The following is a 26,533-nucleotide window of genomic DNA, read 5'->3' on the forward strand; positions in this document are numbered from 1 at the left end:
CTTCTCTCTGCTGTCTAGGAGTTTCCTACTCGTCTCTATGGTGCAGAGGGGGACGCTCTAGCCACTGCCGGGATCTTAGTGGTGAGGCGGAGGACTGTCCGGCCTTGCGCTGTCATGGCGGCGGTGGTGAGGATCGCTGCGCTTCTGCTGCTGTCTGTGTCCCTCAGCGCCGCCGTGTACGAAGACCAAGTGGGGAAGTTTGACTGGTGAGAGCAGGGTAGAGGCGGCGGGGCTGGGATGTAGCTGTCGTCCGACGTCTTCCCAGAGTCAGGTCTTATTCATTAGAGTTCTGCCCCCATCCCCCACTGACATATGTAATGCATGTAACAATCATGTCAGTTGTTATACATGTGTCAAGGGGTGCCGTGCCGCAGGCGGATGGTGCCCCCCAAGGGGTGCCGTGCCGTAGGCAAAGGGTGCCCCCCCCCCAGGGGTGCCGTGCCGTAGGCGGAGGGTGCCCCCCCCAGGGGTGCCGTGCCGTAGGCGGAGGGTGCCCCCCCCCCCAGGGGTGCCGTGCCGTAGGCGGAGGGTGCCCCCCCCCCCAGGGGTGCCGTGCCGTAGGCGGAGGGTGCCCCCCCCCCCAGGGGTGCCGTGCCGTAGGCGGAGGGTGCCCCCCCCCCCAGGGGTGCCGTGCCGTAGGCGGGGGGGGCCCCCCCCCCCCGGGGTGCCGTGCCGTAGGCGGAGGGTGCCCCCCCCCAGGGGTGCCGTGCCGTAGGCGGAGGGTGCCCCCCCCCAGGGGTGCCGTGCCGTAGGCGGAGGGTGCCCCCCCCCCAGGGGTGCCGTGCCGTAAGCGGAGGGTGCCCCCCCCCAGGGGTGCCGTGCCGTAGGCGGAGTGTGCCCCCTCCCAGGGGTGCCGTGCCGTAGGCGGAGGGTGCCCCCCCCAGGGGTGCCGTGCCGTAGGTGGAGGGTGCCCCCCCCCAGGGGTGCCGTGCCGTAGGCGGAGTGTGCCCCCCCCCCCCCCAGGGGTGCCGTGCCGTAGGCGGAGAGTGCCCCTATAGGCAAAGAGATCGTCCCATAGGTGCTGTGCCAACGATTAGCCCCCACCGGAGGTCTGTAGCTCTCTAAAGGAGACTACCCTGTTCTGGTGTTGTTGGAGCACCCTCCTGGCCCCAGTGGTCATACATATGTATAGTCTGGGTACCCTTTCATTCCCCAGGTGGACGGCTCTCCTTGGGGTTCAGGCAGGACCTCCCCAGCTCAGCCTTTCATCCTTTGATGATCTCATAGTGACTGGGGCGGTGCAGGTAGATTGTGCTTATGGCTGATAAGTTAACCTTCACCTCTGTGCTTGCAGGAGGCAGCAGTATGTGGGACGGCTGAAGTTTGCTGCTCTGGAGTCTGGACACGGAGCGAAGAAACTGATCGCTGCCACAGAGAAGAACGTCGTCTTAGCCTTGAACTCGCGCACGGGTGACATCTGTGAGTGCATCTTCACTAACTAATGAGAGGAGTAGGAGGTCGCTGCCGCCGGCCTGTGCGTGGCGCCTCTGCTGCCGCTGGCCGGTGCGTGATGTTCGTGGAGGTTACAGTATGCAGGATACACATGGTGCACGGGTATTCTTTCTTCCTGCTGTGGGTTATAGTCGGGCCGTTATCTTGTATGACTGATTGCCGCTCTCTTTTACAGTATGGCGTCACATCGATAAGGACACCACAGAGGGCTCCATAGATGCTCTGCTTATTTATGGGCAAGGCAAGTACTTGCTGATTGTGGCGGTTTTGTCTACCTAATACTATTTTGGAATTGCATCTGAAAACTGCAATGTTAACTGCAACCTTTTTTACCTGATTTATTGTGCTTCGGGTTTCCTTGATAATAACATCTGCCAAGCTGTGTCGCAGTACCACCTTTCACCACTTGTCATTAAATGTTTCTCATAGACATAAATGCAACAGCGCCCCCACCTCTGAGCTCCAACCTATAAGGGTACTTTCACACTTGCGGCAGGACGCATCCGACATGCTGTTCACCATGTCGGATCCGTCCTGCGGCTATTTCGCCGGACCGCCCGCCGCTCCTTCCCCATTGACTATAATGGGGACGAGGGCGGAGCTCCGGCGCAGCACGGCGAAAGGCCGCCGGACTAAAATTACTGCATGTCAGGCTTTTTAGTCCGGCGGCTTTCGCCGTGCGCCAGAGCTCCACCCTGTCCCCATTATAGTCAATGGGGACGGAGCGGCGGCACGGCGAAATAGCCGCAGGACGGATCCGACATGGTGAACAGCATGTCAGATCCGTCCTGCCGCAAGTGTGAAAGTAGCCTTATCCAGAATTGCAAATCCCCTAATTTAATCAAAGATAATGATTTTTCAAGATTATATTTTTATAGAAATTTTTTTGATTCCGTAAAGACATTTTAAAACATCATAATGTAACCCCAACTCTAGCGTTGCCTTATGATGTACTTTTCAGGTTAATTTATTTGTATGTTTGTTGATTCTCACTCTTTTTGATGCTTTTCTTTTTCAGATGCCATCACTATTTCTGGTGGTCGCGTGTTACGTTCCTGGGAGGTTAATATTGGGGGACTGAATTGGGAAGCCCTTTTAGAGCCCGGCAGGTAAGGAATTATTATCAAGAGCAGAAATCACTGTAGTTATTCAGTTCGTATTAAATATATCCGTATCCATTGATCATAATAGTAGATTTGTGCTCACTCAGTGAATTGGTTGGCAGACCTCAGCTCCTCCGCTGCTGCACCTTGTGGTTTTCTGTTTGTGCTGACCATCCTGTACCTCTGCAGCTTTCAGGCAGCCGGTTTTGCTGGAAATCAGGACACAGCAAGGTACATTGCGGTACTGAAGAGCTCGGCGCTGTCGCTTCACTATCTGTCCAATGGGCACCAGAAGTGGTCCGAACCTCTGCCAGACAGGTACGAGCCATGGGTTTCCATTTGATGATCTATCACTGTAGGTTGTCCAGTAATATGTGCATGTATATGTATAATGAATAGGACAGTCGCTGAAATTTCTGCCTTGGCTGTGTTCACCCTAATTCTGAAGCTTTTATGTTCTCTGCTAGGAAACCTTTTCAGTGCCTATTTATTGCAGTCTGTAGGTTTAGGTGTCTGGATCCACTTTGGTTTATGGCAGGGTGGATTTGATTTAAATCAAATCGATTTAAATCACTAGTCAGTAAGGCTTGATTTAAATGATAGTTTTCTACATAAAGACTAATTCTTGCTGGTATAACTTATAATATGCAAGTAGATGAAGATTTTTAGAATAACAACTTTTCATATTAGTTTGATTTGGTTGATTCTGTATTCAAAGGTTTGTAGAAGTTAGGATTAAGGTCTTTTTCTCAACTCTGTTCATGTTATAACATTTTTTGCTGTGAAGAAGAGGCATGTGATCTCTGCTGAGTCAAATTCAGTTTTGAGAACTGCAAAAGTAAACCAAGCATCTGTGATAATATCTTGTAGGCAGAGAAACTGCCCAATAATCTTACCAAAACATCTGGAAGAGCCTGACCTTGTGAATGGATTAATGGAATTTATTTACCAAAAAAATGAAACATATACAGCCTTATTCTACATAATTAAATAAACTAATCTTTATTTCATGATGGAATACCCTTTGGATGGTAATATATGTTCCTCAAAAAGCATTTTATATTTAAAAAAAAATCTGATTTAAATTAAAAAAAATCAGATTTTTTTTTTTTTTAAATCATTGATTTTTATCCACCCTGGTTTATGGCAATTTAATAGGATTCTCTTTTTTTTTAACAAGTTGCAGACCGCCTGTTGACTATATATACGAGCGCTGTGTATGCAGGTCAGTCAGTGGCAATACCTGCCCCAGTACTAGAGATCATGGGTTACCTGGGGGCCAGGTAATTGAACGATCTGCTTTGTCTTGGCAGACACAGATCAGCTCTGCAATGAGACAACAGTCTTGTATGCCCTCTTAGAGGGCTTTATTCTCCCTGTAACTGGAGAGACCAGTTATAGGAATAATAAGTAATAAGAAAAAAAAATGTTAGGTTATACATCCCCCAAAGGTCTTGTATGACCCTATGGGAGGCACAAAGTGTAAACAAAAAACATAGGATAAGAGAAAATAAAAATCTAAATAAAAATAAGAATTAACAAATAACGGAGCGATTGCGGAAGATACAGGAGAGAAATACGTAGCCTGGATCCACAGGAGTGCTAAGGAGTGATGCCCATGGATCAAAACCCCAAGGAGAAAAAAACACTGGAAGAAGACGAACTGAAAATGGCGTCTGGATATCAAGGGCCAAAGAACTGCAGATGTGACAAAACTTGCCCCCCATGGGGGAAGAAGTAGGGATGCCCGAAGGCAAAGGCCCCACACACCAGACCGGACTGCCAGAAGAGAAGAACACTTCTATAGGCAGTGAAGAAACCCAAAGGGAACATGGCAGGGCAACCGACCCAAAACTGCCAAAAAAATAAATAAAATTGGGGAGTAACCTGACAGGGAAAGAGTGTCCTCTGGGATCAAAAACGTCCTCTTTAGACCTACGGCCAAGGGGGTTTCTTCGTAAGAATGTTCCCCCAGGAAAACGCCAATGTGGTAAGCAGAGGCATGTAGAGGAGGACCTTAAATTTCAGAACGAGTGGAGAGAAGCCGCCTGATACTCCATGGAAGACTGCTTGAACTGGCAGACCTAATCGGAAGCTGCAGACAGGAACCAGAGATAGGAAAAATACTGCGCCAGGAAGGGAGTGTGGACCCCGAACGCCACAAAGCCCCGGAAAAAAACTGGTAACAGAACCAACACCACCCGCGCAGGCACCCCACAGCAGAAAGCGGGCAAACGAAAACCCAATGGCTATGAACACTGGCCGAGCAGGCAGTAACAGTATGTGAGGGAGCGCAACTACCCGCCCTGCGGAAGGGGAGAAGTAGAAGCAGCCGATGCGGCTCAGTAGAAAACCAGCACTTAGGGGTGACAGGGCCAGTACGACCGCTCGACCCGGTGAGGGGAGCCATGTAAACAACTCACATATGCAAACTGAATAAGTGCATACCCAAACTCCACACGGAGGGAACGCTGATGCTGTCACCATAGTAGATTGTAGAGGCAATGCAGTACATGTAAAGGGAACAAGGCGCTAAGCCAGCGCTATAGAAATCGGTAGGTTATACCAGGTACAGAAAACGTACTAACGCCCAGCAGAAGTGAGCAAACCCCTCAGCCTCAGCGTGTCATGGCAGAACATAAGCAAAGTGCCCCTGTGGAAGAAGGAAATGTAGACCTGATCACAACTAGCGAGGAGGAATGCTGTGTAGATACCGCCGGGGCCGATACTCCACATGGAGGAAGGGGATGTGGAGAAAACCATAATATGTAGTGTCTCCTGCCCATGCGTCATGTAAGCCGCAGTTGAAGGGTGAAAATTCTCCCTGGGAAGGATTCACGCAGTAGTAGCCATGGAGCCGGAGTATCCAGAAAATCTATGGGCAGCGCAAAGACTGCCCCACAGGGGGAGGCGATAGCAACAACTATGGCCTCTAGGGTCAGAGGAGAGACTCCACCTGAAAATGAGGACAACAGCAATAGCCTCTAAGAATTGGTGCTAGCGCAACACTCCACTTGAGAAGGAAGAAAACTGGCAATCGGAGCAGACGTTCCACCTACAGAAGGAGTGTGGACGCTGGGCGTGCCAATGACAATCAACCAAATGAGATTGCGCCCCCCCCTTCCCCCCACAGGGACTCAAGGCACGAGGAAAGGTATGAGGTATACCAACGGCTTGTTAGAGCTACAGGCCGACCTGGAAGACAGAGGGCTGCCACGTAGGCGCCAGACACTAATCCAAACTAAGTCTATCTGAGGAAGGGGGTAATGTGAAGCAGTCACAGTATCCAGCAGTAGTGCCAAAATACCACGTATGATGGGGGATAAGGCGATTGTAGGTACCGTGTCTAGCCAATAGGCCACCCATGAAACGGGATGCCGTGCAACAAGGAACAAATGAGAGTAGTCGCGGTATACAATGTTGAAGCAATTACTCTACCCAAGAAAGACGCATAATGTAATAGGAGGAACAGTTTCCAGTGGTAGTGGAATTACTCCGCTGATGGAAAGAGGGGAACTGAAAAATGTACAGGATCCAGTGGTAGTGCAATTACTCTATAGGAGAAGGGTAATGCTACAGAATGTACAGTACCCAGAATAAGTGCAAATACTCCAACTACGGAAGTAGGGTAATGCTACTGGAAGCATAGGATCCAGTGGTAGTGCAACTACGCCGCCTCTGGAAGGAGGGTAACGCTACCGGATGTACGGTATCCAGTGGTGGTATAAATATTCCGCCCATGGAAAGAGGGCAATGCTATCGGACGTATAGAAACCAACGGGATGTAAACACTCCGCCGATAGAGGATTGCTCTGCCCATGGAAAGAGGATAATGCTACAGGCCGTACAGTACCCAGTGGAAGTGCAAATACTCTGCCTAAGGAATGAGGGCAATGCTACAGGCCGTACAGTACCCAGTGGGGGTGCAATTACTCCTCCTACAGAAGGAGGGTAATGGCACGGGCTGTACGGTATCCACTGGTAGTGCCATTACGCTGCCTATGGAAGGAGGATAATGCAATGGGCTGTACAGTATCAGTACACCGCATAGGAAGGATAGCGCTACAGGCTGTACGGCATCCAGTGCAAGAACAATTACTCTGCCTATGGAAGGAAAGTAATGCTACAGGCTGGATGGTATCCAGTGCAAGGGAAATTACTCCACCTATGCTACAGGCAGTACGGCATCCAGCGTAAGGGCAATTACTCTACCGCCTATGGAAGGATGGCAATGCTACAGAATGTACAGGGTGCAGTGATGAGCGCGCATATTCCGCCTAAGGAGGGAAGGGAATGTGACTTTTTTTTTTTTTTTTTTTTTTTTTTTTTATATACAGCTCAATTCTAACAAAACAGAGCTAGGAGAACTGAACCCACATCCGTCTGTACTAATGACCAGCACTGTAAGCCTCAGCAGAGAGCCCAGTAGACACTTTCCTCAGCACAGTAGTACTGAGGCAAGGAAGGGGTTAAGCAAAAGGTAGGGGTGGAGCTTATTGGGCAGCTGGTGGGCCGAAGGCATGGGTGCGAATTTTCGCACTCTGCAAATACAGATCCTGCCCCCAAAACACGCTGGGAAATGCAGCCTAGTAGGCTGCAGAGTCGGGGCCTCGAGTACAGGCGGGGCCGACCAAAAGAACTTCCGGTTGGGGCGGCGATGTAGGGAGGGAGCGGAGTAAACTGGGAAGCGGGCGTACCGATGCCCCGAGTAGAAAAGCGGTGGCTGCCCAAGGAGACATGTGAGTGCTGGGACTGGCTCGCAGGGCGTGGATGGGGCCGGGGACCGGAGGGGGTCATCAGATACAGGGGCCAAGGTCTAGGAGAAACAACATATATTCCTGTGTTCACTTAGAGAACACAGGAGAAGGGGGGCTCAGGCACACGGGGTGGCCAGCAGAGGAGGTAGGTAATATACTTACCGAGACGGTTTCTGCCCACCCTGATTTCAGCAGTGTCATTTTCCTCAGTGTGCTGCCCCTTGGGGAGGGCGGCTACACTGGTAACGGGGGATTTCCAGAAATAGTAGCCAAGGTGACACTGTAGCTGGCGGGTAACAGGATTTGAGATCCCCTGTTCCTCCTTGTCTTCCAGAGGTGGGAAACGAGCAGCTTGCTTGAGGACCCGCTGGTCTCCCACATAAAGTGTGGGAAAAACAGGTGGTGAGAGCCCACCTACAGTCCAAACCTGAAAACAAAAAGGAAAAAACTTTGGCAGACCTGCAGGAAAAATGTCTGCCTCCTACCGACACTAAGCTAAAACTGATTAGCTCAGGGTCTGCAGGAGGGGTATAGCTGAGAGGAGGAGCGAACAATTTTTTTTGCCTAGTGTCGCCTCCCAGTGGCAGCAGCTATACCCATGATCTTCTGTGTCCCCCAATGATACAAGCAAGAAATGTAAATCACCCACCTTCCCCAGAATTTAAAAAAAATACATAAAGAATAAAAAAAATTATAAACCTCATGGCACCCCCGCATCCAAAAATGCCTGTACTACATATAAAATAAATATAAAAATATTTCTCGCCCAATTCCTTGGGGGACACAGGAAACCTTGGGTATAGCTCATCTCCATAGGAGGCGTGACACTAAGTGAAAGACTGTTAAGCCCCTCCTCCAGCAGCTATACCCTCAGCCTGGAGCGAGCGACTACCAGTTTTTTGCTTAGTGTCAAGGAGGCAAGACACTCTCTGCACTGCAGAGCTGTCTTTGCTAAAGATTTTATTTTTTCTCTTTTTATTATTTTCAACTTTTTTCCTTTTTTCAACAGGGACAACAGAGTCGCAAAGACCTCTCTGTTTTCCCGGGGTTGAGCTGCACCAGTGCCGGCTATCCGCACTGCTGCCTCCCCCACAGAAGAAAAGGAGGACCAGGGCAGCCCAGCTCCCCTGCATCCCGCCAGCACAAGGGTCGCCCGCCTGCAAGCCCCTCTCCAGCTTCCTGCCACTTCGGTGCCAACCCCCCCCCCCCCCCGTTAGGGTTTTAACTTCTGTGTTCCCTCTGCCTAGCCTTGTCACATTACAAGGCTTACTGTCGGCTTCCCCCCCCTTGTGTGTGGAGCAGGACGGAGCGGTGCTCGTGGGGGAGGGTTTACTGCACACGTTTACCTCAGGTGCTGCGGCCTTGTGGGGCCGCCTTTTGTTATCTCGGCCAGTGCTGCCGCTGTGTTCAGCTGCCGGCTGACTTCTCTTGCCGGCTACCGGTGTGTCATTCGCCGCCGGTGTATAAGGAGGTGGTCGGGGGGCAATATTTTCTCGGCGGCATATTTGTTTGATTCGCGCGCGCGAAAGTTCCGGCGGGGGGCGGAGCTTCGTTCCGCTTCTCCTGTACATGTTAGACATTCAGTCGGGGGGGCGGACGTCTTTCTTCCCGCTCCTCGCTGGCCCCGCCTCCTCTTCGTGCCTGCTCTCAGGACGGATCGTTTTTACCTCAGGTTTTACCTCAGGTTTTACCTCTGCTGTTGTCGTCCGCTCCCACTGTGACCTGGTAGGACTGTTGACCCTTTCTAGCTCTGCAGCCCTCTGGACTGGACGCTTTTATATTACTTCAGCCAACATGTCTGACCCCTCAGCGCCGGCCGGTCCTTGGTATCACACCTGCACCGCATGTAAGGCGCCCCTCCCTCAAGGGCAGCCTGACCCGCATTGCTCGGCTTGCAAAGCCCCATTACAGGGTCCGCCATCTGTTGTGTCACCCCCTGGCCTATTGGATCCCCCTGACTGGGCTAGATCCCTTTCCCAGGCTGTGGTCAGCCTCTCTAACGTTGTGGGCCGCCTTGCAGAGGTATTGCCCTTATCGCAGCCGGATATTTCCCCTGCTGGGCCCTCCGGGTCCGCTATCTTAGCTGACCCGTCTGAGTCCCTCTCTCCAGGCGACACCTCCAGAGCCCGTCAACCCCAGAAGCGGTCTAGGGTGGAGCGCCTATCATCCTCGGATGCTTCAGTATCACCCCCAAGGGTGCGCTCTCAGTCGGGCCCTTCCTCGATACAGGATATGCCCTCTGAAGGGGAACTAGTTGATTCAGATTGTGATATGGACTCGGCCTTGCCTTCAAAACTGGCTTCTGCTGTGGGCCATCTTATTAACATTATTCGTGATACCTTTAAGATTCACGATGATCCTCCTAATTCTGAAAAAAAACAGTGTTTCCTTTTTTCGCCAAAAACAGACGTCTGCAGTTTTTCCCCTCCACACTGACTTCTCGTCGGTGGTTTCCAAGGCCTGGGCCCGCCCTGATGCCCGTTTTACACCGCCTAAGAAGTTGGATATCTGTTATCCATTCCCGGCGGATTGCATTACAAACTGGGCGTCACCACCCAAAGTCGACCCCCCGGTGGCCCGTTTGGCAAAAAGCACGGCTATTCCCGTTGCTGATGGCTCTTCCTTACAATCCACTGAGGATCGCCGTATAGAGGCCATTACCAAAGGTATCTTTGCAGCCTCCGGTTCCGCCCTCCGGCCGGTCTTTGCTTCCGCTTGGGCTGGAAAAGCGGTTTCAGAGTGGGCTTCTCAGCTGGATCAGGAGCTTGAATCCGACGTCCCTATTCAGGACCTCCGTGCTCTAGCCCAACTTATCGTTCAAGCCGGCAAATTCGTCTGTGAAGCATCCCTTGATGCGGGGGCTCTCATAGCCCGTTCGTCTGCCCTGGCCGTTTCGGCCAGGAGGGAGCTTTGGTTAAAGGTTTGGACGGCGGACTCCACGTCAAAGCGGTCTCTTACTGGCCTTCCCTTTACTGGTTCTCGATTGTTCGGGACCCGCTTGGATGAAATCATATCCGAAGCCACGGGGGGGAAGAGTACGCATCTTCCTTTATCTAGGACTAGGACCACCACTCGAGGCCGTCCCACTTTTTCTCGCTTCAGGTCTTCCCGCAGGGCTCCCGCACCTCGCACCTCTTCAGGTCCATCCCCTAGCTCTGTCCAAGACAGACGTAAGAAACCTTTTTTTCGGACCCAGCCCTCCTGGCGCAAGTCACAGCCTGCTCGCCCTCCCGCGACCAAGCAGAACACTACCTGAAGGTGCGCCCCCACCCGCCCGGGTGGGGGGACATCTCTTCCTGTTCAGGGACTTCTGGCAGGCGCACGTCTCCGACGCCTGGGCTCTCGAAGTTGTGTCTTCCGGGTACAAACTCGAGTTTACGTCCCTCCCCCCAGTTCGGTTCTTTCGCTCCCGGGTTCCCCGGGATCCCCAAGGGGCGGCCGATTTCTTTACTGCCACTCGCACCCTTCTGGACAAAGGGGTCATCGCTCCGGTTCCCATGGAAGAAAGATTCAAGGGGTTCTATTCGAACCTTTTTGTGGTCCCCAAAAAAGAAGGCTCGGTTCGTCCCATTCTGGATCTAAAACGGTTAAACCGTTTCCTTCGTCTTCAGCGATTCCGGATGGAGTCTCTCAGGTCGGTGGTGGCCTTTCTGGAAAAAGGGGAGTTCCTGGCCTCTATCGACATCCAGGACGCCTACCTTCATATTCCAATCGCTCGGTGTCATCAGTGCTTTCTGCGCTTTGCAGTGGGGTCCGACCACTACCAGTTCGTTGCTCTCCCCTTCGGGCTGGCGACGGCCCCTCGCGTTTTCACAAAGGTCCTTGCCCCTGTCCTCGCCTTACTTCGTTCCAGGGGAGTTTTTCTTCTTCCATATTTGGACGATCTCCTTATCAAGGCACCCTCTCTGTCACTGACATCCGCCAGTGTGGACCTCTCGCTACAAACCTTACGCCGGTTCGGTTGGATTATCAATCTTCCCAAATCCGCTCTTGTTCCATCCAGGCAATTGATCTTTCTGGGGATGCTGCTGGATACAGATGCAGCGGAGGTTCGGCTTCCGTCAGAGAAGCGCCAGCTCCTTCATCGGTCGGTTCGGAGCCTTCTGACCCACCGCCATCCTTCCTTCCGGTTCAGCATGCGGGTCTTGGGACAGATGGTGTCCTGTTTCGAAGCAATCCCCTACGCGCAGTATCACTCCCGCACCTTTCAGACTGCCATTCTGTCCGCATGGGACAAGTCCCAGGAAAGTCTGGATCAGCACTTTCCCCTTCCCCCCCAGGTTCGCTCCTCTCTCCTCTGGTGGTTACGGACCCCTCTCCAAGGGAAGTCCTTCCTGCCGATAACTTGGTTGGTGATTACCACCGATGCCAGTCTGCGGGGTTTGGGGGGGGGGGGGGGGTGTTTCCTCCTCAGTCCGTACAAGGCACTTGGTCTCTATCGGAGTCCAAACTGCCGATCAACGTTCTGGAGCTGAGGGCGGTTCTCTTTTCACTCCGGCATTGGACTTCGCTGCTTCAGGGTCTCCCTGTTCGTGTCCAATCGGACAATGCCACGGCTGTGGCATACATAAATCATCAGGGGGGCACTCGCAGCGCGGCGGCGATGAGGGAGGTGTCTCTAATCCTTCGCTGGGTGGAAATTCATGTTCCAGCCATTTCGGCCATTTACATCCCGGGGGTGGACAATTGGGCGGCGGATTTCCTCAGCCGGACGACGATCGACCCGGGCGAGTGGTCTCTGCACCCCGACGTCTTCGAGTCTCTTTGCCTTCGTTGGGGTCGTCCGGACGTGGATCTCATGGCCTCCAGATTCAACCACAAACTTCCCACCTTCATGGCCAGAACCAAGGATCCGGACGCTTAGGGCGCGGACGCGCTCGTCCTTCCCTGGACGGAGTTCTCTCTCCTCTACGTTTTTCCGCCCCTGCCTCTTCTTCCACGAGTCCTTCGGAAGATCGCGGCGGAGGGCACGCCTGCGATCCTAATAGCCCCGGATTGGCCTCGTCGTCCTTGGTACGCCGACCTTATGTTGCTCCTGGCAGACGCCCCCTTGCCTCTGCCTCTAAGAGAAGACCTCCTCTCTCAAGGGCCGATCTTCCACCAGCATTTAGGGTCGCTACGTTTAGCGGCGTGGCTATTGAAACCGCGGTCCTAACGCGGCGGGGGTTTTCTGCTGACGTGGTCCGTACCATGATTCGTGCGCGTAAACCGGCATCGTCCAGGATTTATTACCGAACCTGGCGGGCCTATTTGAATTTCTGCGAGACCTTAGATGTTCATCCCCTTCGGTTTTCTCTCCCCACGATTTTATCCTTCTTGCAGTCTGGTCTGGACTTGGGTTTAGGTCTCAGTACCCTAAAGGGTCAGATCTCAGTGCTTTCGATCCTTTTTCAGCGACCTCTGGCTCCGCTCGGTCCAGTTAAGACTTTTCTTCAGGGTTTGCTCACTATGTTCCCCCGTATCGCGCTCCCGTTCCATCTTGGGATCTTAATGTTGTGCTGACGGCTCTCCAATCTTCTCCTTTCGAGCCTTTGCGCAGGGTTTCCCTTCGCTTGTTGTCTTGCAAAGTTTTTTTCCTCGTTGCCATCACGTCTCTTCGGCATGTGTCTGAATTGGCGGCACTTTCTTGCGTAGAACCCCTCTTGGTTTTTCACCAGGACAAGGTGGTTCTCCGCCCGGTTCCGGACTTCCTTCCGAAGGTGGTGTCCGCTTTTCACCTGAATGAAGATATTGTCCTTCCTTCTCTGTGCCCGTCCCCGTCTCATCCTCGGGAACGGGATCTTCACCGTCTGGATGTTGTTAGGGCTCTGAGGATCTACTTGGATGTAACTAGACCCTTTCGGCGCTCGGATTCTCTATTTGTGGTTCCGGAGGGTCCGCGCAGGGGGCTGGCGGCATCTAAAGTGGTTATTGCCCGCTTCATCAAGATGGCTATTGCTGAGGCTTACAGTGCTAAGGGCAGGGAACCGCCCTTTGGTGTTACCGCTCATTCTACCAGAGCGGTCGGGGCTTCCTGGGCTCAGCGGAATAGAGCTTCGGCTGAACAATTGTGTAAGGCGGCCACCTGGTCTTCTTTGCACACTTTCACCAAGTTCTACAAGGTGAACACTTATGCATCGGCGGATGCTGCTTTGGGCCGCCTGGTCTTGCAGGCGGCGGTTTCTTGATACCTGCGGTGGTTTAATTCATCTTGGGTTGTGGTCCCTCCCTATTTGTGGACTGCTTTTGAACGTCCCAAGGTTTCCTGTGTCCCCCAAGGAATTGGGCGAGAAAACGAGATTTTTGTATAACTTACCAGTAAAATCTCTTTCTCGCTCTTCCTTGGGGGACACAGCACCCACCCATTGTTTTGGTTGCCCTGACGGGAGTTTTTGACTTGTTGGTGTTAATTTGGTCGATCCTTGCCTTTGTTTTAACTACTTGGGCACATAACTGGTAGTCGCTCGCTCCAGGCTGAGGGTATAGCTGCTGGAGGAGGGGCTTAACAGTCTTTCACTTAGTGTCACGCCTCCTATGGAGATGAGCTATACCCAAGGTTTCCTGTGTCCCCCAAGGAAGAGCGAGAAAGAGATTTTACTGGTAAGTTATACAAAAATCTTGTTTTCTCCCATACCACGAATGGCGTAATGGAAAGAAAAAATCAAAATGGCCAATTTTTTTCATTCCTTCACTTACCCGAAAACATTGAATCAAATGTGATCAAAACACACACCCCAAAATGGTATCAATAAAAACTACAGACCGCCCTGCAAAAAAATGAGCCCCACACTAAAAAGAAGTTATGGGGGCCAGTTTTTATTATTTTTCAGTATAAAAACACAAAAAAATCTACACGTATGTGGTATTGTAATCCTACTGACCCAGAGAATAAAGGGCACGGGTCAGTTTTGCCGCATAGGGAACGCCGTAGGTAGAAAACCCGTAAAACTGTGGTGTAATAGTGCTTTTTATTTTTTTCCAATTCCACTACATTTGAAAAAAAAAATTCCCGCTTCCCACTACATTGTATGCCATATTAAATGGTGGCATTAGAAAGTACAACGTTTCATGCAACAAACAAGCCCTCATACGGCTATGTGAACGGAAAAATGAAAAGGTTATGGCTCCAGGAAGGTGGAAGAAAAGTAAATGAAAAAAAAAAAAAAACATCCGGCATCCAAGGGGTTAAATATTCCAGGGTATAAGAAATGAAAACATAAAAAATTACCAAAGTAAAAGGACATGGAAGTGAAGTCCCATATATCACAGAGGAAAAAAAACAAAAACCTGCAAAATAATTAAAATAACTGAATGTCCGAACAGTTACGGCTGCGTACTAGAGCAAAATAAAAGTGTCTGGATAGGAAGGCGGTTAGCTGAACTGGTTAATTTTGGATACTTCTAGGACTTCTTTTTCGGAGACATCGAGACGGTTGTAATTAATGTATTTTTATTTTTTTTCTGCGCAGTGGCACCGTACAGTACCAGCTGCTGCATTCCTCCTACCAGGGGGTGGTACATGTGGTTGGAATTGTCCCTGATGATCACATCCGGATCCTGACGTTTAGCGTGGAAGATGGATCCATCAGGCAGCAGGTTAGCTGGAGACAGTCAGCAGTCCCCGGCCATGCCGGAGGTCGTATTGTGTCCTGATCGCTGACCGTCTCGTTATAGGTTCAGGTGCCCACTCGCTGGCTTCACACGCTGCATGGGAGTTGCGGGATAGTGACTGAGAGTGTCCTGGTGTGTGCAGACACGGCCACCGCCTCCATCCATACCTTGTCTCTGCTGTCCGGAGAGGAGAGGACCCAGCATCACCTGCAGGTCAGTTACATGCCGTTCACCACCTCTTTACGGCACAGTTGGGGTTGAGATTGTGTCACTTTTTTTTTTACCTTCAATGGCCAATAACAGAGATCACGTAACTATACACGCATGGCCAAGTATGATTGCTTGCAGCATCTCTCCATATAGTGGTAATTTGGGATCATCTATATAATGGTGCATTTTTCAGTTACCGCTCTGTACCTCTTATTTTAGTCTCTTGGCGTGGAAGCGATTGATGATATCACGGAGCTCGGCGTTGTGACAGCCCCACGTACCACAACAGGACCAACCCTGCCACAGTTCTTCCTCCAGATCTCTCCACGACGCTTCTTATTGATGCAGCTTCGAGATGGCATCCTAACCCCGCTGCGAGACTTCTCTCAGGTGAGCGTCCTCCCTAACCCCAGGTAATCGCTTTCATCCTTTCACATTTTGGCACATTCTATTCTTTTCCTTGCAGTACCTGTTATTCCTGTTACTTGCAGTGCCACTGTTTGCCAGCAATGTATAAGGTGATTTAAGAGGAGGCGGCGGCGCTCCATGCGAGTGCTGCTTCCTCTTCATTACACTGCCCTCTGCGGAGCAGTGTAACTACAAGTACTGGGTCCATTCACATTACACTACGCCGCCGCTGCAAGGGAGACGACGCGCAGTGTAATGAAGAGTAAGTAGCACTCGCATGGAGCGCCGCCTCCTTTTTCAAACAGCTGAACGGCGGGGGCGCCCGGTGTTCTGACCCCTGCCGATCAGATATTGATGTCCTATCCTGAGGATAGGTCATCACTATATACTGCCTGCACAACCTCTATAAAGGCTCATCTGGTAGAAATGTGGAGGTGGCAGGTAACGAGCGCTGTACCATTTCTCTCTTTCTAGGCATATCTCGTTACTTTTGCTTCTACGGGTGACAAGTCAGTGGCTGCAGTTCTGCAGTGCAAGACCGATGCGGTGAGTGCCACGTGCAGTGACATATTACACTGACAAATGTTTTAAGACCATAGGACACACTCAAATTTCATCATTGGTCCTATAGGACGCACTCTGCTATAGACAACAGGTATAGAAAATAGGAAAAAAAATTATAGCAATCAAACCTTCCCAGATGTTCTAAAAAAAGTGGATGTTTTAATGTCACTAAGTTTGGGGGTCTAGGTTGGTGCTTACTAATTAGTTTTTCAGTTTTTACTTAATACTTTTATTTTTTTTATCTGGCGTACCTACCATAGAGGCACACTATACAACTGCTATGCAGGCTGGTTGGAGAGGATGTGCCCCACGCTGATTGGCTTCTCCTCTACCTGACGTTTTCACTGCATTTCTGGCGGCAGCCGCTGGGGGGAGGGGTGCATAGAGATTCTACAGCTTTCACTGACTGTAATGGTCCTAACAGTATATATTTCTATGCACTGAGCTCCCCCTAGTGGTGGCTGCTGGCAGCCAGTTTTATAGTATGCTGTGTGATGGGAAGCAGGAGATTTATCCGTGTATTTACACCTGTTGTGTGGCGTAAAGATACAGAGAAATATGATGTTCAGAGTGAGACACAAATTTATGAAGCACCTTTGAGGCAGAAAATGACTTTTTTTTTTTTTTATTATAAAAAATTTTTCTTTCCAAATTGTAAATTTATCATAAATTTGGGGAGTCACACTCTGCATTACGCATTGCCTGAGAGTGTTTGACCAACGCATACAGGTGCAGGTGGGCCCATAGGAAGTTTTGCTATGGGGCCTTATGAGATCTGTGTACTCCCCAGGGTCTAACTAATGGCAGGTTTCCCCAATGTCTGGTACATGACCAGTAACCTTAGCAGCAGCCCCTGTAGACCACACAGGCTATACCTCTTTAGACGACACTGCTACTTTAGGGAGAACTTATTCATCCTCCCTGTCCCTCGTCCATGCAGCTTCCTTACATCTATCCTTCAGTGCACACCTGTAATGATCACCTCCTTTTCTCGCTCATATCATTGGGGGACACAGAAGACCATGGGAGGCGACACTAAGCTAAAAAGTGTTGGCTCCTCTTCTCAGCTATACCCCTCCTGCAGACACTGAGCTAATCAGTTTTTAGCTTAGTGTCCTTCGGAGGCAGACATTGTTTTTTCCGCAGGTCTGCCACAGATCTTTTGTGTACTCAGTATCCTCCAGGAGCATGAAAGGTGGCAGGTTGTAATCATTGCAGGAGGCAGTGGCGGTGTCTCTCCTCGGTCGCTACTAGACCCCTTCTCTGAGCTCTATATAGTGCTGCACCTCCCCCTTTAGGGTCCATTCACACGTCCGTAATTTGGGTCCGCATTCGTTACGCAATTTGCGGACCCAATTACTTTCAATGGGGCTGGAACGGATGCGAATCTGCATTTTCGGGATCCGCATCCGTTTTTTTCGGGTTCCGCAATTCCGTTCCTGAAAAAAATACAACATGTCCTATTCTTGTCCGCCAATGGGGCATTTTCTATTATAGTGTCTGTGATGTGTGGTCCGCAAATTGCGGATCGCACATTGCAGGTGTCCGTGTTTTGCGGATCCGCAAAACACTTACGGACGTGTGAATGGACCCTTGTTCTGCCCCCCAGTAGCAAGTATGGTCCTGATGATCAGTCTGAGCGCTTTATCAGTGCATTGCCCAATTTTAAGGATGTGGTCAGGGGTCTGCTTTCTGTAATCCAATTGGAAAATTCAAGGGTAAAAACCAGTAACGCTCAGCTTAGGTGGTTGTTATTTTTCTATCCATATTGTCCGTCCTTTATGGGGCTAAAAACCTCAGCAGCTCAAATTTCTCTCCTGTGCTGATGGTTTCGTACTGTGTATCACTGACACTAAAATGCAAAAATAACCTATGAGGTGTATAGGGGTTTTCAGCCTCTGGATGTATATGTTTAGGTTCATTGACTGCGAGCTGAGATCTTGAAAATTGGCAGGAATTGAATCCAGTTATCCACCTAAATTTTTGTATGCGTTTTTTTTTTCTCTTATTCTTACAAAGCAGAACACCCCAGAAGTGGAGATTCCGGCCGGGCTGAGCTGCTCTCAGGTAACTGGCTCCTTACAATTCGCAGCAGGTTGTACCTCAGGGGTTCATTCCACCCTGTAATGTTGTATCTGATTTCTGCAGGATGCCTGGTCATGTCCCGGACAGACCTTCACCCTCAGCCTGTTCATGGCGGACAGTGGTCGGAGGCTCCTGGACACCACCATGACCTTCACCCTGGAGCAGAGTTGTGTGACACCTGATGCTGTGAGTGCCGCTATTAACCACCACCACCACCACCACCATTAGCCACCACCACATCCTAGCACTGTTACAGCCGACTTTTTTTTTTTTTTCCTCTTATCCCATCTTTCTTTGTGGTTTTCTAGTTGTACCTGCAGCTGTTCTTGAAGAAGGACGACTCGGTGGGTTATCGAGCTCTGGTACAGACCGAGGACAACCAGCTCCTGTTCCTGCACCAACCAGGTGACCCCCTGGGGGTTAAAATATGGCAGAAAATCAATTAAATTATGTTCTTTAACATATAAAATATCTATAAAATCAAATCTTATCATTTTATTCACACAATTGAGCTTCGGTTTTCGATTTTAAATCCACTGCATGCCAGTTTAGGCCTTGTCCACATTTCCGTGTCAATGTCACGTCCATGAAAAAAAGCATCCATGTATCATCTTTGATGGGTCTGTTGTCTGTTTTACCCTCAATGTGTCATCTGTAATTCACACGACACTCGGAAGTGAAAAGAATGGCGGCCGTACAAGCTGCTGCCTGAGGTGCATAGTGCACTCATGGCGGCCGTGATCAAGGTCTAGGATAGACCGAAACGTTGGCCAATGGCTCCGTGTTAAATTTATATTGGATGGAATAAAAGAATGTTTCTTTTCACTTCTGAGTGGCGTGGTTTAACTTCAACTTTGTTGCTACATTTGTACCACTGAGCACCACCCACGACCATAGGAGTGCCGACCATCTTGTCTATCTGTAATTCACGGATGTCGCTCAGCTGAATATTCATTTCAAGAGCATTTTCTTTCGATGCCATCCATTTTGTGTCCATGATTTTCACAGACCCATAGACTTCAGTGGCCGTGTTTGGTCCGCGGACCAAAGTTAGTGCATGCCCCCATGATTTTTTTTACTGACCTGTGAAGAGAGATTTAGATCAATGGGGTACACATGTTGTCCGTGGAAAATGCGAACAGCACACGTCCGTTAAAAAACGGAAATGTGAACGAGGCCTTACGCTGTGGATTTCCAATGCGGATTTTACCCTTTGCAATGCACAGGCAGAGATCTGTGGCACAATCTGCATGTAACGCATTCTGCTGTTGCCACAGATTTTTACTCCACAACTTGCGTCCTATGTGGACAATACCCTGAAGAGGGTCGGGAACGGATTTTATTGTGTATAGTGGATTGTTAGTGTTCAATTAATGAATTGTATTTTTTTTATGTTGTTGGCAGGGAAGACCTTATGGCTACGAGAGGAGTCTCTTGCTAACGTTGTCACCATGGAAATGGTTGATTTGCCACTCACGGGGGCCCAGGCTGAGCTAGAAGGAGAATTTGGGAAAAAAGCAGGTACAGGGGTGAGCGGGTGTATCGGCGGAGTTGTGGGGTGCTTGGAAGTCCCTCTTATGCTCTCTGATCTTGCTTGTAGTTTTCATGTTAAGGCCTTTCCTTTTCTTTTTCTTTATTAATGCTTTCCTGGATCCAGCTATACAAGGTAATGAATGTCGAGCAGATACGTCAGATTTATTGGTGAAATTGATTTTTATTGTATATTTTTGCTATACTATAAAATTCCAGTAATCCAGCATACACATCAGATTACTAAAATGAAAAAAAGTTTGAGAAATTTGCTGTACACACCTGTCCTCTTTGGTCAGAGTGGCATCCACACCACTGTGCATTACTAGATGCATTCGGACTACTGGAACTACTTTTATTCCATGCTGGTTTAGCAGGATTTCCTGGGTGCTGGATTATTGGATTTTTACTATAGCGTTATTAGCCTGATGATCAATTATCTGCACGTTTCCTCCTGTTACAAAGAGTCCTCTTATCTACACTCAAAGTGGGAGGCTATGCAGTGATAAATTATATCAAAACCGATGCACATGAAAAGCGGAGTTGTTGCCGCTGGCAACCAGTCATATATTTTAGTTTTAATTTTTCAGAGGCTCTTTGGGAAATCGGATGTAATCTCATTGGTTGCTATGGGCGACTACCCCACTTTTTGTGTGCACCAGTGAGTTTTGCAGATTTTATAGGGTTGTCATCATTATTCCAGTTCATCAAGCTGGTCTTATGGAGGAGGGGGTGTCTGGACAGCAACATATCATGCTATGTTGTTGATTTCCAGGCAGAAAATCTGCAGCTTATTACAGTATCAATATAAGTGGATACTTTTTAACATATGTCATCCACACGTTGCAGGATTTTATGCGGTGTGGATTTTAGCATGTCAGTTTATGGTGCAGATTTTCACTGGGGTTTTCACCCTTTTCAAATGCATAGGTTGAAAAACTTGACAAAATCTGCATGGAGAACATAAGGATTTTGCAGCAAATTTTTCCCGTTCAATATGTGTCCTGTGTAGATGTAGCCTTGGAGTGAAGCATGATCCTTGGCTCAGTGAGCGTCCCTATAAATTAGTTGCCGGCCGTCCTCCAGTGCAGCTTTTTGCTCTTGCTTATAGAGATAGGGGGAAGATTAGTGATTGCTCCCCACTTGCAGCCTTTACATCCGGTGCACCTTCTGTTGAACATCTGTTATTGTAATAAACTTGTCCCTGTTTCCGACCCATCAGATGGTCTCCTGGGAATGGTGTTTAAACGCTTGTCCTCCCAGCTGATTTTGCTGCAGTCCTGGAGCGCTCACTTATGGAAGATGTTCTGTGACGCTCGGAAGCCACGCAGCCAGATCCGCAACGAGATCAACATCGACACGCTGGCACGAGATGAGTTCAACCTGCAGAAGATGATGGTCATGGTGACCTCTTCTGGAAAGGTGAGCGCTATAGGAACTGGAAGGGCGCAATGCTCCACTTGGGAGCATTGATTATACCAAGGATGCTCAACCTGGGGCTCTCCAGATGGCAGTTCCAAGTTAGGCAGTTCCGTTCTACACTAGTTTTAGTCAGTATGAAGCCATGAAGTAGCTGCCTGCTGGAGGGAGGCCTCCTGCCTCTCTGCTCTCCCCCTGTTGGCTCCACAGCCCAAGGTTAAAAGCCCCAAGATTCCACCCAGATGCAAAAAAACAACTTTCAGCATGCCTTAATAGCTGTAGGCTGTCCAGGCATGCTAGGAGTTGTAGTTTTACAACAGTTGGGGGGCGGCAGGTTTGGCATCCCTGGATTATACATTGTGGCTGATGACAGTTTGGGTATAAATGGATAGATCCGTCATCCTGATGATGTAAGAGCTCATCCCATTTTATGTACTCAAAGGGGTTCTCTGGGCTGTTAATATTGATGACCTTTCCTCAGGATAGGTCATCAGTATCAGGTCGGCATAGATCGCCATAGACATAGCAGCAGTGAGCAGGAAGAGAGAAAGGAGACGGCATGTGCACGCCTTACCTTCATACAGCTGATTGGCAGGGGTGCTGGGTGTCGGACCCTTGCTGATCTGATATTGATGACATATCCTGAGGATAGGTTATCAATATTAAAAGCCTGGAGAACCCCTTTAATCATTGTGGGATAAACATTTCTTCATTTTTTTCATATAAAGTGGGAACTGGCTAAAGTTCTGTGTCAGTTTTCTGGCAAAGAAAAGTAACAAAAATCTTTCTGTGCCAAAATGTTCTAATTTTCTTTCCTTTTTTTTTGCTGTGCTCATCAGCTAACTAATAGGTGGGTGGGGGTAGGCTGTGGGCAGACTTCCATGCTTGACACATTTACCAGTATGTGAGCCAGAAAACTGGCACACGTTAGGCTACTTTCACTCTCGCGTTTTGGGCGGATCCGTCATTGATCTGCAAAAACGGATCAGTTACAATAATACAACCGCTTGCATCCGTCATGAACGGATCCGTTTGTATTATCTGTAACATAGCCAAGACGGATCCATCATGAACTCCATTGAAAGTCAGTGGGAGACGGATCCGTTTTCTATTGTGTCGGAGAAAGCTTACATTGTGTGCCAGGACGGATCCGTTTGGCTCAGTTTCGTCAAGCGAACAGCAGAACGCTGCAGGCAGGGTTTTGGTGTCCACCTCCAGAGCGGAATGGAGACTGATCGGAGGCAAACTGATGCATTCTGAGCGGATCCTTATCCATTCATAATGCATTAGGGCAAAACTGATCCGTTTTGGACCGCTTGTGAGAGACCTGAACGGATCTCACAAACGGAAAGCCAAAACGCCAGTGTGAAAGTCGCCTTACTCCCACGAATGTGCCACAATTATTAAGAACATCTTAAAAATGTTGATTTATGGTTCTCCAACATATTTGCTTATTAAGCCATAACAAACACCATTTTTAATAAATTCCCCCCTTTGTGTTTTAATTACTTACATTTTTAATATCTCTACTTGCAATCAGTGTATGAAAACATTCTCCTTTGCTTCCAAAGACTGAAGCTTATTCTGATCATGTCAGCTGACAAAGGGCATGTTACATTTCTTGCAAAAAGCCTTGTACCTTTGTGAGTAGTACATGACCAGGTCAGGTTTTCAGCCTCTGGATATCAAGAGGAAGGTTCCCATTTCGTGACTGAAAGCAGAGATATTGAAAATTGTCTATTTATTGAAACTAAACATTTACAGAGCTTATCTTCATACAATGATATAGAGCTGCTATGGTGTGGGATACAGTTCCTTACCTAGAACTGTAATCCATTTCTGACCTTCTCCTCTTGACCTGCAGCTCTTTGGGATTGAGAGCAGCTCTGGGAGTATCCTGTGGAAGTTTTACCTACCAGGAGTGAAGCCTGGAGCATCCTTCAAGCTTGTTGTACAACGAACAACGGCCCACTTCCCTCATCCTCCTCAGTGTACCCTGCTGGTGAAGAACAAGGCGAGACTTTTTTATTTTTTACCTGTTCTCTGCAGATATAACAGTGCTGTGATTATTGAGATAATTGGGTTTGCCATACAACATAATTTACCAGATCGTTTTTGTTTAAAAAAAATATAATAATTTGATGTAAATCCCGGTTCTGCTGCTTATTTATATTATTAGGTAAATCTGGACCTGCAATTGGCCAGAATCCCACATGTAGTTTTTAGTTCAGTTTTTGAGCCGAAAGCCAGAACTTGATTCCTGTGAATCCACTTGTGGCAAACTGCTTGTGTGATTGCAGCCTAATAGTAACAGCATCATTGGGGGACACGGGCATTGACCATGGGTATAGCTGCTGCCACTAGGAGGCGGACACTCCCTTCAGCTATACCCTTCCTACAGGGACTAAGCTAAAACTGTTTTTTTCTTATGTTTTTTCGTATGTTTTTCCCTTTTTATCTTGTTAGCTGTGCTGCAGGAAGCCTTTAGCTCCCTGTGTTCCCACCCAGGACACGGGAGATCAGAGGGTCTCCAAACCCGCTGCTCGTTCCCGGGCTCCAGAAGAAAAAGGAGGACTAGGGGTTCCTAAATCCTCTGTATCCCGCCAGTTTTTGGGTCACCATGGTCGCTCTGCGGTAAGCCCCCTGTTCCGGTGTTGCAGTCCTCTCCAAGGGGCAGCACACTGATAGTGGTGACCCGGCTGGAGCTGGGGAGGGCCAGAAGTCACCAGACAGGTATGTATGTTCTCCTGTCACCACTCAACCCCCCTCCCCCATCCCGCCCTAACCCCCATAATTACCACCTCGCTCCCGCCTGCACTGCTCCCCGGGGATCGCGGTGGGTGGGTGGGGGGTGGGGTTCTCTGTTTTTGCCTCTACGTGGGTTAGCAAGGCTATGAACGAGTGGGCAACCAAACTACATCAGGGCCTCACCCCTGGGGGCCCATCGGAGGAACTTTCGGATATTGCACTGCAGCTGTCCCACACCAGCTCTTACATTTGTGAAGCCTCTCTGGACGCGGCCAGGCTTATGGCCGGCTCTTCAGCCCTTTAGGTGGCTATTCGCCGTACCCTTTGACTCTCTTGCTGGGCGGCTGATAATGTTTCGAAATGGGCCTTAACGGCCCTCCCCTTTACTGGTAGCAGACTTTTCGGCGAGCGTCTGGATGAGATTATCTTCGATGCTACAGGTGGTAAAAGCACCCATTTGGTGCAGAGCAGGGTGCGCTTCAACAGGTTGAAGAAGCGGATACCTCTTTTTTTCGCCGCTTTCGGAGTTCTTCCAGCCCCAAGCGGCCGGCTGACAAGTATGCCCCAGATCAGAAGCGCAAGCCTTCTTTCAAGCTTCGCCCCGCCTGGCGTCCCCGCCAACAGGGCTCCAAGCCTTATGCCCCCCAAATCCTCCTCTGCATGACGTGCGGTCTCAGGCGCCATCCAGCAGAGTGGGAGGTCGTCTTCATCTGTTCCGGCAGGTCTGGCTGGCTCACATCTCGGATGCCTGGGTGCGAGAAGTCATCTCGGAAGGTTACAAACTGGAGTTCCGGTCCCCACCTCCGCGTTTTTTCGCTGGTCTCCCCTGGCCTCTCCCTCCGCCGCCCATTCCTATTTTTCAGGCTATTCTCACCCTTCTGCAACAGGGAGTGATTGTTCCGGCTCAAGACGGTTTTCGCAGATTCTACTCCAGTCTCTTTGTGGTCCCCAAAAAGGAGGGTACGATCTGTCCTCCTAGACCTCAAAGCACTCCGCCGCTTCCGGATGGAGTCCCTGAGATCGGTTATTGTGTCCATGGAACCGGGGAGTACATGTCCTCGATCAACATCAAGGATGCCTATCTCCATGTTCCCATCTGCGTCAGTCACCACCGTTTAAGCCTTTACAGCAGGTGTCCCTTCACTTCCTGCCCTACAAGGTGGCCTTTTTGGTGGCAATCACTTTCATCCGTAGGTTGTCGGAACTCGCGGCTCTTTACTGTCTGTCGCCTTTCCTGATCCTCCATCAAGACAAAGTAGTCCTTCGCCCTGTTCAATCCTTCCTTCCTAAGGTTGTGTCGGCATTCCATCTCAATGAAGAGATCATTCTACATTTCTTTTTTCCTGCCCGTCTCATCCTCGTGAGCAGTCGCTCCACACTCTGGATTTAGTGTGAGCCTTTTGCATCTATCTGTCTCGGGCCTCATGTTTCCGACGGACGGATTTGCTGTTCGTCATTCCAGAGGGGCCGAGATGAGGGCTGGCTGCGTCCAAAACGTCCATTTACCAATGGATTTGTTTGGCCATTGTGGAAGCGTACCGCATCAGTGACCGGGTTACTGCTCATTCTGCTCGGGCAGTGGGGGCCTCTTGGGCAGTACATCATTGGGCTTCGGCCCTTCAGGTGTGCAAGGCCGCTACCTGGTCGTCTTTGCACATCTTTTCAAAATTTTACAGAGTACACACCGTTGCGTTTTCTCACGCCTCTCTGGGGCGTAGAATTTTGCAGACAGAGGTTCTCTGATTGGCGGGAGAGTTTCTTCGTTTCTGACCCACCCTTGGGACTGCTCTGTAACGTCCCATGGTCAAGCCTGTGTCCCTCAATGATACGGATGAAAAAACTCGATTTTTTTTTGTACTTATCGTAAAATCTGTTTTTTCTTCCGTTCCTTGGGGGGACACAGCTCCCACCCGTTCTCTCTTTTACCGGCCTCTTATGGCTTATGTGGTTCGGGGTTGTACATAATTTGATTTTCCTGTTTTTGTCTTGCTTCTCCTACTGCTTTTGCACTGATTTAGCTTAGTCCCTGTAGGAAGGGTATAGCTGAAGGGAGCTCACACCTTTTGTGCTTAGTGTCCGCCTCCTAGTGGCAACAGCTATCCCCCATGGTCAAGCCTGTGTCCCCCAATGAACGGAAGAGAACCAGATTTTACGGTAAGTACAAAAATCTAGTTTTTCCAATGTAAGATATTCTGGTTTCTTTTCCAGGAGACGGCCATAACCTCCATTTATGTCTTTAACCCTATCTTCGGAAAGCTGAGTCAGATGACTCCTCCTCCTCTGCAGCGACCCATCCTCCAATCCCTATTGCTCCCTATAATGGATCATGACTACGCCAAAGTGCTGCTCCTGCTGGACGATCAGCATAAGGTGAGACTGGGACTCCCTGGAATGTAAGGGGTGGTATGACCAGTTGTCCTCTCCTCTCAAGGAGGTTTTAGATTTTGGGGAAAAAGTTGGTGACCAATATGGACACCATTACCGTATACATTTATTTTTATTTTGCTGACTTATATAGCGCCGCTGGCATATTCTGCAGTGATTTACAGACACTATCATCACTTGCTGTCCCCCAGTGGAGTCCACAATCCAAATTCCTTATCAGTATGCCTTTGGAGTGTGGGAGGAAACGCACTCAAACACGGGGAGAACGTACAAACGCTATGA

The 26,533-nt window shown here is 49.5% G+C and overlaps 1 protein-coding gene across 2 annotated transcripts in view; it reads left to right on the forward strand.

Moving 5' to 3' along the window:
- Window positions 1-59: 59 nt before the first annotated feature.
- Window positions 60-26,533, forward strand: part of EMC1 (ER membrane protein complex subunit 1) — a 34,058-nt gene continuing 7,584 nt past the window's right edge. The window contains exons 1-16 of one of the 2 annotated variants that reach the window (XM_040422691.1): window positions 60-206; window positions 1,295-1,419; window positions 1,628-1,693; window positions 2,471-2,561; window positions 2,745-2,873; window positions 14,761-14,887; window positions 14,966-15,115; window positions 15,332-15,502; window positions 15,995-16,066; window positions 18,104-18,151; window positions 18,233-18,355; window positions 18,478-18,574; window positions 19,574-19,690; window positions 20,922-21,121; window positions 22,983-23,132; window positions 26,075-26,236. In XM_040422691.1, the coding sequence (XP_040278625.1) occupies window positions 115-206; window positions 1,295-1,419; window positions 1,628-1,693; window positions 2,471-2,561; window positions 2,745-2,873; window positions 14,761-14,887; window positions 14,966-15,115; window positions 15,332-15,502; window positions 15,995-16,066; window positions 18,104-18,151; window positions 18,233-18,355; window positions 18,478-18,574; window positions 19,574-19,690; window positions 20,922-21,121; window positions 22,983-23,132; window positions 26,075-26,236 (1,920 nt within the window). In that variant the 5' untranslated portion in view covers window positions 60-114. The remainder of the gene's footprint in view (window positions 207-1,294; window positions 1,420-1,627; window positions 1,694-2,470; window positions 2,562-2,744; window positions 2,874-14,760; window positions 14,888-14,965; window positions 15,116-15,331; window positions 15,503-15,994; window positions 16,067-18,103; window positions 18,152-18,232; window positions 18,356-18,477; window positions 18,575-19,573; window positions 19,691-20,921; window positions 21,122-22,982; window positions 23,133-26,074; window positions 26,237-26,533) is intronic. The other variant, XM_040422699.1, reaches the window with a different exon arrangement.

Source organism: Bufo bufo, chromosome 1 (assembly GCF_905171765.1).
Source record: "Bufo bufo chromosome 1, aBufBuf1.1, whole genome shotgun sequence".
Lineage (NCBI taxonomy): Eukaryota > Metazoa > Chordata > Amphibia > Anura > Bufonidae > Bufo > Bufo bufo.